The 12,863-nt window shown below is 55.5% G+C and overlaps 1 protein-coding gene across 1 annotated transcript in view; it reads right to left on the reverse strand.

The window, feature by feature from the left end:
- LOC307208399 (spectrin alpha chain, non-erythrocytic 1-like) overlaps positions 1 to 12,863 on the reverse strand; it is a gene marked incomplete at both ends in the record, with an annotated part of 106,346 nt that overhangs the window by 39,932 nt on the left and 53,551 nt on the right. Inside the window, 4 exon segments of the mRNA XM_079996479.1 lie at positions 1,278 to 1,574; positions 6,415 to 6,624; positions 8,795 to 8,871; positions 12,226 to 12,385. Coding sequence (XP_079852605.1) covers positions 1,278 to 1,574; positions 6,415 to 6,624; positions 8,795 to 8,871; positions 12,226 to 12,385 — 744 coding nt within the window.

Here is a 12,863-nt window from a genome sequence, read left to right on the forward strand (position 1 = left end):
GGAACTTTCAAGAACACCCCAGAATGGGGGATCCACTACCTTGATGATCTTCTGCAGGTTCCGCCAGGTCTCCTCCAGCGCCTCCATGGTGAACCAAGTGTACGGGTTCAAGGCCACCTGGAAAGGGACCTAGAAACTTCCAGAGCCACCCATAAAGGAACCTAGAACCTTCCAGAACCTTCCAGAACCTTCCAAAACTTTCTAGAACAGAATTTCGCCAGGGAATGGGATCTGGGGAGATCCACTCCCTTGATGGTCTTCTGCAGCTTCCACCAGGTCTCCTGGTGTACGGGTTCGAGGCCACCTGGAAAGGAACCTAGAACCTTCCAGAGCCACCCATAAAGGAACCTAGAACCTTCCAGAACCTTCCAAAACAGCCTCTAACTTTCACTAGGGAATGGGATCTGGGGATCCCCGGGGAGATCCACTGCCTTGATGATCTTCTGCAGGTTCCACCAGGTCTCCTGGTATACGGGTTCAAGGCCACCCATAAAGGAACCTAGAACCTTCCAGAGCCACCCATAAAGGAACCTAGAACCTTCCAGAACCTTCCAAAACAGCCTCTAACTTTCACTAGGGAATGGGATCTGGGGGTCCCTGGGGAGATCCACTGCCTTGATGATCTTCTGCAGCTTCCACCAGGTCTCCTGGGGTACGGGTTCAATGCCACCTGGAAAGGAACCTAGAACCTTCCAGAACTTTCTAAAACAGCCCCGAATTTGGGATCCACTACCTTGATGAACTTCTGCAGGTTCCACCAGGTCTCCTGGTTACGGGTTCAAGGCCACCTAGAAAGGAACCTAGAACCATCTGGAACCTTCTGAAATGTTCCAGAACTTTCCAGAACGTCTAGAACACCCACTAACTTCCAACAGGGAAGGGGAACAGCCCCGAATTTGGGATCCACTACCTTGATCTTCTGCAGGTTCCGCCAGGTCTCCTGGTATATGGGTTCAAGGCCACATGGAAAGGAACCTAGAACCTTCCATAACTTTCTAGAACAGCCCCAAATTTGGGATCCACTACCTTTCTGAAACTGTCTAGAACCATCTGGAACCTTCTGAAATGTTCCAGAACTTTCCAGAACAGCCTCTAACTTCCAACAGAGAAGGGGATCTGGGAATCCCCAGGGAGATCCACTACCTTAGTGATCTTCTGGAGGTTTTGCCAGGTCTCCTCCAGAGCTTCCCGGGTTCGAAGCCACCCGGAAAGGAACCTAGAACCTTCCGGAACAGTCTAGAACTTTCTAGAACAGCCTAGAATTTGGGATCCGCTACCTTGATGATCTTCTGCAGGTTCCGCCAGGTCTCCTCCAGCGCCTCCATGGTGAACCAAGTGTACGGGTTCGAAGCCACCCGGAAGCTCCGGATCTGCCTCTCCAGCTCGGCCAATTGGTTGAAGTCGGCCTGGGCGGAGCTTAGGGAGGCGCGGAAGGCGTCGTGCGCCTCCCTCAGGGCCCGGATCTCCTCCAGCGAGTTGCAGCGCACGGGATCCGTTAGATCCTCCTCGGCGTTCTCGAACCAGCTGTTGAAGGCGGAGGCCTTCTTGGCGAAGGTGAGGAAGAGATCTTCCACCTGTGAATAACGATAAGTAGAAAAGAATATTATGATTGTTGTTAATAATATTAATAATAATGTTAATCATAATAATATCAATGATAATATTAATGATAATATTAATAATGATTTTAATAATATTAATGATAATATTAATAATATTAATGATAATATTAATAATATTAATAATATTAATAATATTAATGATAATATTAATGATATTAATAACAATATTAATAATATTAATATTAATAATATTATTAATGTTAATAATATTGATAATATTAATAATATTTATAACAATATTAATATTAATAATATTAATAATATTGATAATAATAATAATAATGATGATGTTGTTAATAATGATTGTTGTTAATAATATTAATAATAATGTTAATAATAATAATATCAATGATAATATTAATGATAATATTAATAATGCTTTTAATAATATTAATGATAATATTGATAATATTAATGATAATATTAATGATATTAATGATAATATTGATAATATTAATGATATTAATAACAATATTAATAATATTAATATTCATAATATTATTAATATTAATAATATTAGTAATGTTAATAATATTGATAATATTAATAATATTTATAAAAATATTAATATTAATAATATTAATAATATTGATAATATTAATAATAATAATGATGATGATCTCCATCTAGGGGAGAGGAGAGTTCCAACCTGTCCCCTTTTTCTCCCAACTGAAGCCCCGCCCCCTTTCTCTGCCCCCCACGGAAGACCCACCCACCTTCCAGAAGCTTCTTCTATCTCCTATGGGTCCCATCTCCCCACGGAAGCCCCACAACCTTCCAGAAGTTTATTTTTCCTATGGGTCCCACCTTGCCCCCTTTTCCTCCACCCCCTTTCTCTGTCCCCTTTCTTTTTCTACCCTTTTTCTCCCCACTGAAGCCCTGCCCCCTCTCTGCCCCCTTTCTCTCCCTGCCCACCTTCCAGAAGCTTCTATTTCCTATGGGTCCCACCTTGCCCCCTTTTTCTCCCCACTGAAGCTCCACCCCCACTGAAGCTCCGCCCCTTTCTCCGCCCCTTTCTTCTGCCCCCTTTTCCTCCCCACTGAAGCCCCGCCCCCTTTGCCCCTTCTCCCCACTGAAGCCCTGCCCCTTCTCTGCTCCCTTCTCTCCCCACTGAAGCCCTGCCCCCTTCTCTCCCCACTGAAGCCCCGCCCCCTCTCTGCTCCCTTCTCTCCCCACTGAAGCCCTGCCCCTTTCCTCCCCACTGAAGCTCCACCCCCTTTCTCTGCCCCCACAGGAGCCCCACCCACCTTCCGGAAGCTTCTTCTATTTCCTATAGGTCGCATCTCCCCACGGAAGCTCCACCCACCTTCCGGAAGCTACTTCTCTTTTCTATGGGTCCCACCTTGCCCCCTTTTTCTCCCCACTGAAGCTCCAACCCCATTGAAGCTCCGCCCCTTTCTTATTCTGCCCCATTTTTCTCCCCACTGAAGCCCCGCCGCTTTCCTCCCCACTGAAGCTCCACCCCCTTTCTCTGCCCCCCACCGAAGCCCCACCCACCTTCTGGAAGCTTCTTCTATTTCCTATGGGTCCCACCTTGCACCCTTTTTCTCCCCACTGAAGCTCCACCCCCTTTCTCTGCCCTGCCCCCTTTCTCTGCCCCTCTTTCTCTCCCCACCCACCTTCCGGAAGCTTCTTCTTTCCTATGGGTCCCACCTTGCCCCCTTTTCCTCCCCACTGAAGCCCCACCTCTTACTCTGCCCCCCAACCTGCCCCCTTTTCCTCCCCACTGAAGCTCCGCCCCTTTCTCTGCCCCCTTTCTCTGCCCCCTTTCTCTCCCCACCCACCTTCCAGAAGCTTCTCCTCTTTCCTATGGGCCCCAAGCTGCCTCCTTTTCCTCCCCGCTGCCCCACGGAAGCCCCGCCCACCTTCCGGAAATGCTCCTGGGCTTCCGGAAGCTTCTTCTCTTTCCTATGGGTCGCGACCCGCCCCCTTTTTCTCCCCACTGAAGCCCCGCCCACCTTCCGGAAGTGTTTCTGGGCTTCCAGAAGCTTCTTCTATGGGTCCTGACTTGACCCTTTTTCTCCCCACTGAAGCCCCGCCCCTTTCTCTGCCCCCAACGAAGCCCCGCCCACCTTCCGGAAGTGTTCCTGGGCTTCCAGAAGCTTCTTCTTCCGGGCGGCCAATCCGGCCAGCAATTGGTTCCAGCGTTTCGTCAGGGAGGCGTGTCCCTTTTTTCTCCCCACGGAAGCCCCACCCCCTTTCTATTTCCTATGGGTCCTGACCTGCCCCTTTTTTCTCCCCACTGAAGCCCTGCCCCCTTTCTCTGCCCACAACCTGCCCCCTTTTTCTCCCCACTGAAGCCCTGCCCACCTTCCAGAAGCTTCCATTTCCTATGGGTCACAACCTGCCCCCTTTTCCTCCCCACTAAAGCCCCGCCCCTTTCTCTGCCCCCAACCTGCCCCCTTTTCCTCCCCACTGAAGCCCCGCCCACAACCTGCCCCCGTTCCTTCACCACTGAAGCCCCGCCCACAACCTGCCCCCTTTTTCTCCCCACTGAAGCCCCACCCACAACCTGCCCCCTTTCCTCCCCACTGAAGCCCCGCCCACAACCTGCCCCCTTTTCCTCCCCACTGAAGCCCCGGACCCCTTTCCCCCCAAACCCCTTTCCTATGGGTCCCGACTTGCCCCCTTTTTCTCCCCGCTGAAGCCCCACCCACCTTCCAGAAGCTTCTCTTTTTTCTATCTCCTATGGGTCCCAACCTGCCCCCTTTTTCTCCCCACTGAAGCCCTGGACCCCTTTCCCCCCAAACCCTTTTCCTATGGGTCCCGACTTGCCCCCCTTCTCTGCCCCCCACCGAAGTTCCGCCCACCTTCCAGAAGCTTCTTCTCTTTCCTATGGGTCCCAACCTGCCCCCTTTTTCTCCCCACAGAAGCCCCGGACCCCTTTCCCCCCAAACCCTTTTCCTATGGGTCCCGACCTGCCCCCTTTTTCTCCCCCACGGAAGCCCCGCCCACCTTCCGGAAGTGCTCCTGGGCTTCCAGAAGCTTCTTCTTCCGGGCGGCCGATCCGGCCAGCAATTGGTTCCATCGTTTCGTCAGGGAGGCGTGTCCCTTTTTTCTCCCCACGGAAGCCCCACCCCCTTTCTATTTCCTATGGGTACTGACCTGCCCCTTTTTTCTCCCCACTGAAGCCCTGCCCCCTTTCTCTGCCCACAACCTGCCCCCTTTTCCTCCCCACTGAAGCCCTGCCCTTTTTCTCCCCCCTGAAGCCCTGCCCCCTTTTCCTCCCCACAGAAGCCCTGCCCACAACCTGCCCCCTTTTCACCCCACTGAAGCCCTGCCCACAACCTGCCCCTTATCCTCCCCACTGAAGCCCCGCCCACAACCTGCTCTCTTTTCCTCCCCACAGAAGCCCTGCCCACAACCTGCCCCCTTTTCACCCCACTGAGGCCCCGCCCCTTTCTCTGTCCCCAACCTGCCCCCTTTTCCTCCCCACTGAAGCCCCACCCCTTTCTCTGCCCCCAACCTGCCCTTTTCCTCCCCACAGAAGCCCCGCCCACAACCTGCCCCCTTTCCTCCCCACAGAAGCCCCGCCCACAACCTGCCCCCTTTTCCTCCCCACTGAAGCCCCGCCCACAACCTGCCCCATTTTTTCTCCCCACGGAAGCCCCGCCCACCTTCCGGAAGTGTCCCCGGGCTTCCGGAAGTTTCTTCTGTTTCCTATAGGTCCCAAACCTGCCCCCTTTTCCTCCCCACTGAAGCCCCGCCCACAACCTGCCCCCTTTTTCCTCCCCACTGAAGCCCCACCCACAACCTGCCCCCTTTTCCTCCCCACAGAAGCCCCGCCCACAACCTGCCCCCTTTTCACCCCACAGAAGCCCCGCCCACCACCTGCCCCCATTTTTTCTCCCCACGGAAGCCCCGCCCACCTTCCGGAAGTGCTCCTGGGCTTCCAGAAGCTTCTTCTTCCGGGCGGCCGAGCCGGCCAGCAATTGGTTCCAGCGCTTCGTCAGGGAGGCGTGTCCCTTTTTTCTCCCCACGGAAGCCCCACCCCCTTTCTATTTCCTATGGGTACTGACCTGCCCCTTTTTTCTCCCCACTGAAGCCCTGCCCCCTTTCTCTGCCCACAACCTGCCCCCTTTTCCTCCCCACTGAAGCCCTGCCCTTTTTCTCCCCCCTGAAGCCCTGCCCCCTTTTCCTCCCCACAGAAGCCCCGCCCACAACCTGCCCCCTTTTCCTCCCCACTGAAGCCCCGCCCACAACCTGCCCCCTTTTCCTCCCCACTGAAGCCCTGCCCACAACCTGCCCCCTTTTCCTCCCCACTGAAGCCCCGCCCACAACCTGCCCCCTTTTCCTCCCCACTGAAGCCCCGCCCACAACCTGCCCCCTTTTCCTCCCCACTGAAGCCCCGCCCACAACCTGCCCCCATTTTTTCTCCCCACTGAAGCCCTGCCCACCTTCCAGAAGCTTCCATTTCCTATGGGTCACAACCTGCCCCCTTTTCCTCCCCACTGAAGCCCCGCCCACAACCTGCCCCCATTTTTTCTCCCCACGGAAGCCCCGCCCACCTTCCGGAAGTGTCCCCAGGCTTCCGGAAGCTTCTTCTATTTCCTATAGGTCCCAAACCTGCCCCCTTTTCCTCCCCACTGAAGCCCCGCCCACAACCTGCCCCCTTTTCCTCCCCACTGAAGCCCCGCCCACAACCTGCCCCCTTTTCTCTCCCCACTGAAGCCCCGCCCACCTTCCAGAAGCTTCCATTTCCTATGGGTCACAACCTGCCCCCTTTTCCTCCCCACTGAAGCCCCGCCCACCACCTGCCCCCATTTTTTCTCCCCACGGAAGCCCCGCCCACCTTCCGGAAGTGCTCCTGGGCTTCCAGAAGCTTCTTCTTCCGGGCGGCCGATCCGGCCAGCAATTGGTTCCAGCGTTTCGTCAGGGAGGCGTGTCTGGCCTCGATGGCTTTCGATTGGACGTGGCGGGCGGCCAATAGCTGCTCTTTCAGGGCGGCGATGTTGGAGATCCCTTCCTGCTGGAAGGCCTGGAGGCCGGCGTCAAAGGTTTCCTGGTTGGGGGGCAGAAAAATGTGGGGCAAGGGTTAGGATGGTGTGGGGCAGGAGGCTCCACCCACTTCTATCGAGGGGGAGCTGGTTGGAAATCTGTGGGGCAGGAAGCTCCACCCACCCGGATTGAATTCCATGGGGCAAGAAGCTCCGCCCCCTCCACTTAGGGGGTCAGTGGGTTCAGATGATGTGGGGCAGGAAGCTCCGCCCACACGGATTGAGGGAGGAGAGTCGGGGTCAGGGTTTCCTGGGTTGGGGGGCAGAAAAATGTGGGGCAAGGGTTAGGATTGAATTCCTTCCTTCCTCTATTCCTTCCTTCCAAGAAGCTCTGCCCCCCCACTTAGGGGGTCAGTAGGTTCAGATGATGTGGGGCAGGAGGGAGGAGTCAGGGGAGAAGGTTCAAGAAGGAGGGAGGAGTCAGGGGAGAAGGTTCAAGTTGTGGGGCAGGAAGGTCCGCCCATCAGGGGTTGGAGAAGGTTTCCTGGTTGGGGGGCAGAAAGATGTGGGGCGTGGGTTAAAATCACGTGGGGCAGGAGGCTCCACCCACTTCTAGGGAGGGGAGGAGCCAGGGGTTTGAAATCTGTGGGGCAGGAAGCTCCACCCACCCGCCGGCGTCAAAGGTTTCCTGGTTGGGGGGCAGGAAAAGTGGGGCGCGGGTTAGAATGACGTGGGGCAGGAGGCTCCACCCACTTCTAGGGAGGGGGAGGAGCCAGGGGAGCGGGTTGGAAATCTGTGGGGCAGGAAGCTCCACCCACCCAGATTGAATTCCATGGGGCAAGAAGCTCCGCCCCCCCACTCAGGGGGTCAGTGTGTTCAGATGATGTGGGGCAGGAAGCTCCGCCCAAACAAATTGAGAGTCAGGGTTTCCTCGGTTGGGGGGCAGGAAAAGTGGGGCGCGGGTTAGAATGACGTGGGGCAGGAGGCTCCACCCACTTCTAGGGAGGGGGAGGGGCCAGGGGAGCGGGTTGGACATCTGTGGGGCAGGAAGCTCCACCCACCCAGATGGAATCCCATGGAGCAAGAAGCTCCGCCCCCCCCACTTAGGGGGTCAGTGGATTCAGGTTATGTGGGGCAGGAAGCTCCGCCCACACGGATTGAGAGTCAGGGTTTCCTGGGTTGGGGGGCAGAAAGTGGGGCAAGGGTTCAGGTTGTGTGGGGCGGGAGGCTCCGAACAGCAGGGTGGAATTCTGTGGGGCAAGAAGCTCCGCCGAGCCGGATTGAATTCCATGGGGCAGGAAGCTCCACCCACCTGGATTGGGGTCAGGGATTTGAATTCTGTGGGGTGAAGCTCCGTCCACCCGGATTGAGGGGTCAGGGGTTCAGATTATGTGGGGCGGGAGGCTGCCAACAGCGGGATTGAGGGGGCGGGGGGTGGGGTGCTGTGGGGCAGGACGCTCCGCCGACCCGGATTGAATTCTGTGGGGCAAGAAGCTCCGCCCACCCACCCGAATCAAGGAATCCCATGGGGCAAGAATCCCGTGGGGCAAGAAGCTCTGCTCACCCACCCAGATTGGGGTCAGTCAGGGATCAGGGGAGCGGGTTCGAATTTCGAGGGGCAAGAAGCTCCGCCCACCCAGATCGAATCCAATGGGGCAAGAAGCTCCGCCCACCTGGATTGGGGTCAGGGCAGAGGAGCAGGTTTGAATTCTGTGGGGCAGGAAGCTGAGAACACTGGGCTTGAGGGGTCAGGGGGTGGAGTGGTGTGGGGCAGGAAGCTCCGCCCATCAGGGGAGGGGGTTCGGATTATGTGGGGTGGGAAGCTCCGCCCACCTGGATTGGGGTCAGGGGAGCGGGTTCGAATTCAGTGGGGCAGTAAGCTCCACCCACCCGGACAAAGGGGTCAGGAGTTGGGAGTCGTGTGGGGCAGGAAGGTCCGCCCACCCGGATCAAATTATGTGGGTCAAGAAGCTCCGCCCACCCAGATTGGGGTCAGGGGAGCGGCTTCAAATCCCGGATTGGGGTCAGGGGAGTAGGTTTGAATTCAGTGGGGCAGGAAGCTCCGCCCACCCAGATAGAGGGGTCAGGAGTTGGAGTCCTGTGGGGCAAGAAGCCCCACCCACCCAAATTGAATTCCATGGGGCAAGAAGCTCCGCCCACCCACCCGGATCCGGGGTTTGAATCCTGTGGGGCAAGAAGCTCCACCCCCACTTAGGGGTCAGAGTTAGGGGTCACCTGTTTGGTCAGCAGCGTCTGGACAGAGGAAAGATCCCGGCCGTAATCGTCCGTCTTGAGGCTGTTCTCTTTCTCCCCTAGAATATGTGGGGCAGAGAAGTGGGGCAGGGTTAGTTCAGGTTCGGGGCTCCCGTGGGGCAGACCCTATTCTTAAGCCTAAACCAACCCTAGCACTGACCCCTAAGCCAAGCCTAGCATTGACCCCTAACCTTGACCCCTAAGCCTGACCCACACATAGCACTGACCCCTAACCTTGACCCCTAAGCCTGACCCACACCTAGCATTGACCCCTGAACAACATAGTATTGACCCCTAGGCCAACACTAGCACTGACCCCTAACCCAACCCTAGCACTGACCCCTAACCTTGACCCCTAACCCTGACCCACACCTAGCATTGACCCGACTCACACATAGTATTGACCCCTAAGCCAACACTAGCACTGACCCCTAACCCTGACCCCTAGCATTGACCCCTAACCCAACCCTAGCACTGACCCCTAACTCTGCCCCTATGCCTACTCCTAACCCAACCCCATCACTGACCCCTAACCCAACCCTAGCACTGACCCCTAACTCTGCCCCTATGCCTACTCCTAACCCAACCCCATCACTGACCCCTAACCCAACCCTAGCATTGACCCCTAACCCTCACCCTCTTCCTAACCCCACCCTTGCATTGACCCCTAACTCTAACCCTAGCATTGACCCCTAACTCTAACCCAACCCTAGCATTGACCCCCAACGCTGACCCTGACCCAACCCTAGCACTGACCCCTAACCCCAACCTGAGCATTGACCCCTAACCCAACCCTAGCACTGACCCCTAACCCTAACCTTACACTGACCCATAACCCCAGCCCTAACCTTAACCCAACCCTACCACTGACCCCTAACCCTAACCCAAGGCTACCACTGACCCCTAACCCTGTTCCTACCCCTAACTCTAGCTTTGACCCCTAACCCCCTAGCACTGACCCCTCACCCTGACCCTATTCCTACCCCTAACCCAACCCTAGCACTGACCCCTAACCCAACCTTAGCACTGACCCCTAATGCAACCCTAGCATTGACCCCTAACCCTAACCCTCTTCCTAACCCCAACCCTAGCATTGACCCCTAACCCAACCCTAGCACTGACCCCTAACCCAACCCTAGCACTGACCCCTAACCTTGACCCCTAACCCTGACCCACACATAGTATTGACCCCTAAGCCAACACTAGCACTGACCCCTAACGCTGACCCCTAGCATTGACCCAACCCAACCCTTGCACTGACCCCTAACCCCAACCCTAGCGCTGACCCCTAACCCTGAGCCCTAACCCTATTCCTACCCCTAACTCAACCCTAGCATTGACCCCTAACCCCCTAGCACTGACCCCTAACCCTAACCCTCTTCCTAACCCAACCTTAGCACTGACCCCTAACCCAACCCTAGCATTGACCCCTAACCCTAACCCTCTTCCTAATCCAACCCTAGCACTGACCCCTAACCCTAACCCAGCCCTAGCATTGACCCCTAACCCCCTAGCACTGACCCCTCACCCTGACCCTATTCCTACCCCTAACCCAACCCTAGCACTGACCCCTAACCCTGACCCCTAACCCTATTCCTAACCCCAACCCAACCCAACCCAACCACTGACCCCTAACCCAACCCTAGCATTGATCCCTAACCCCCTAGCCCTGACCCCTAACCCTGACTCTATTCCTACCCCTAACCCAACCCTAGCACTGACCCCAACCCCATCACTGACCCCTAACCCTGACCCCTAACCCTCTTCCTAACCCTAACCCAACCCAACCACTGACCCCTAACCCAACCCTAGCATTGACCCCTAACCCCCTAGCACTGACCCCTAACCCTGACCCTATTCCTACCCCTAACCCAACCCTAGCATTGACCCCTAATCCTGACCCCTAACCCTAACCCATCCCTAGCACTGACCCCAACCCCATCACTGACCCCTAACCCTGACCCCTAACCCTCTTCCTAACCCTAACCCAACCACTGACCCCTAACCCCAACCCTAGCATAGACCTCTAACCCCCTAGCACTGACCCCTAAACCGGACCCTATTCCTACCCCTAACCCAACCCTAGCATTGACCCCTAACCCTAACCCTCTTCCTAACCCAACCCTAGCACTGACCCCTAACCCTGACCCCTAACCCAACCCTAGCACTGACCCCAACCCCATCACTGACCCTTAACCCTGACCCCTAACCCTCTTCCTAACCCTAACCCAACCCAACCACTGACCCCTAACCCCAACCCTAGCATTGACCCCTAACCCCCTAGCACTGACCCCTAACCCTGACCCTATTCCTACCCCTAACCCAACCCTAGCATTGACCCCTAACCCTGACCCCTAACCCTAACCCAACCCTAGCCCTGACCCCAACCCCATCACTGACGCCAACCCTGACCCCTAACCCTCTTCCTAACCCTAACCCAACCCAACCACTGACCCCTAACTCAACCCTAGCATTGACCCCTAACCCCCTAGCACTGACCCCTAACCCAACCCTAGCACTGACCCCAACCCCATCACTGACCCTAACCCTGACCCCTAACCCCTAACCCTCTTAGGGTTACTAACCCAACCCAACCACTGACCCCTAACCCCAACCCTAGCATTGACCCCTAACCCCCTAGCACTGACCCCTAACCCTGACCCTATTCCTACCCCTAACCCAACCCTAGCATTGACCCCTAACCCCCTAGCCCTGACCCCTAACCCTAACCCTCTTCCTAACCCAACCCTAGCACTGACCCCTAACCCTGACCCCTAACCCTAACCCAACCCTAGCCCTGACCCCAACCCCATCACTGACCCCTAACCCTGACCCCTAACCCTCTTCCTAACCCTAACCCAACCCAACCACTGACCCCTAACCCAACCCTAGCATTGACCCCTAACCCCCTAGCACTGACCCCTCACCCTGACCCTATTCCTACCCCTAACCCAACCCTAGCACTGACCCCTATCCCAACCCCATCACTGACCCCTAACCCTGACCCCTAACCCTCTTCCTAACCCTAACCCAACCCAACCACTGACCCCTAACCCAACCCTAGCATTGACCCCTAACGCCCTAGCAATGACCCCTAACCCTGACCCTATTCCTACCCCTAACCCAACCCTAGCACTGACCCCAACCGCATCACTGACCCCTAACCCTGACCCCTAACCCTAACCCAACCCAACCACTGACCCCTAACCCCAAGCCTAGCATTGACCCATAACCCTGACCCTATTCCTACCCCTAACCCAACCCTAGCACTGACCCCTAACCCTAACCCTCTTCCTAACCCAACCCTAGCACTGACCCCTAACCCCCTAGCACTGACCCCTAACCCTAACCCCAACCCAACCCTACCCCTGCCCCCTAACCCCGCAAGCCGGGGGTCGGGATCGGCCCCCTACCGATCCAGGACTCCACCACGTCGGCTTTCCAGTTGAACTGGAGGAAGGCGGAGTTTTCGTCCAGTTTGGCCTTGCGCTGGGACGCCGCCCTCTCCAGGTCGGCCACTTTGGAGCGCAGGCCGGCCATCTTGGCGGTGATGTTCTCCTCGTGGTGGTTGTTCTGGGAGGAAGGGGGGAAAAAGAAATTTTAAAAAATTTAAAAAATTAATTAATTAATTAATTAATTGATTTTTAATTAGTATTTTTTAATTAATTAATTAATCAATCAATAATGAATTGCCCTCGGGGTGGGTGGTTGTTCTGGGAGGAGGGGGGGAAAAATTAAAAATTAAGACAATTAATGTTTTAATGTTTTAATTAATTAATTAATTAAGGGAGGGAAGGAAGGAAGGAAGGAAGGGAGGAAGGAAGGAAGGAAGGAAGGAAGGAAGGAAGGAGAGAGAGAGAGAGAAGGGAAAGGAGGCCGGCCATCTTGGCGGTGATGTTCTCCTCGTGGTGGTTGTTCTGGGAGGAAGGGGGGGGAAAGAAATTAAAAAATTAATTAATTAAAGGAAGGAGGGAGGGAGGGAGGGAAGGAGGGAGGGAAGGAAGGAAGGGAGGGAGGGAAGGAGGGAGGGAGGGAGGAGGGAAAGAAGAAA

Source organism: Podarcis cretensis (genome assembly GCF_951804945.1).
Source record: "Podarcis cretensis genome assembly, contig: SCAFFOLD_28, whole genome shotgun sequence".
Lineage (NCBI taxonomy): Eukaryota > Metazoa > Chordata > Lepidosauria > Squamata > Lacertidae > Podarcis > Podarcis cretensis.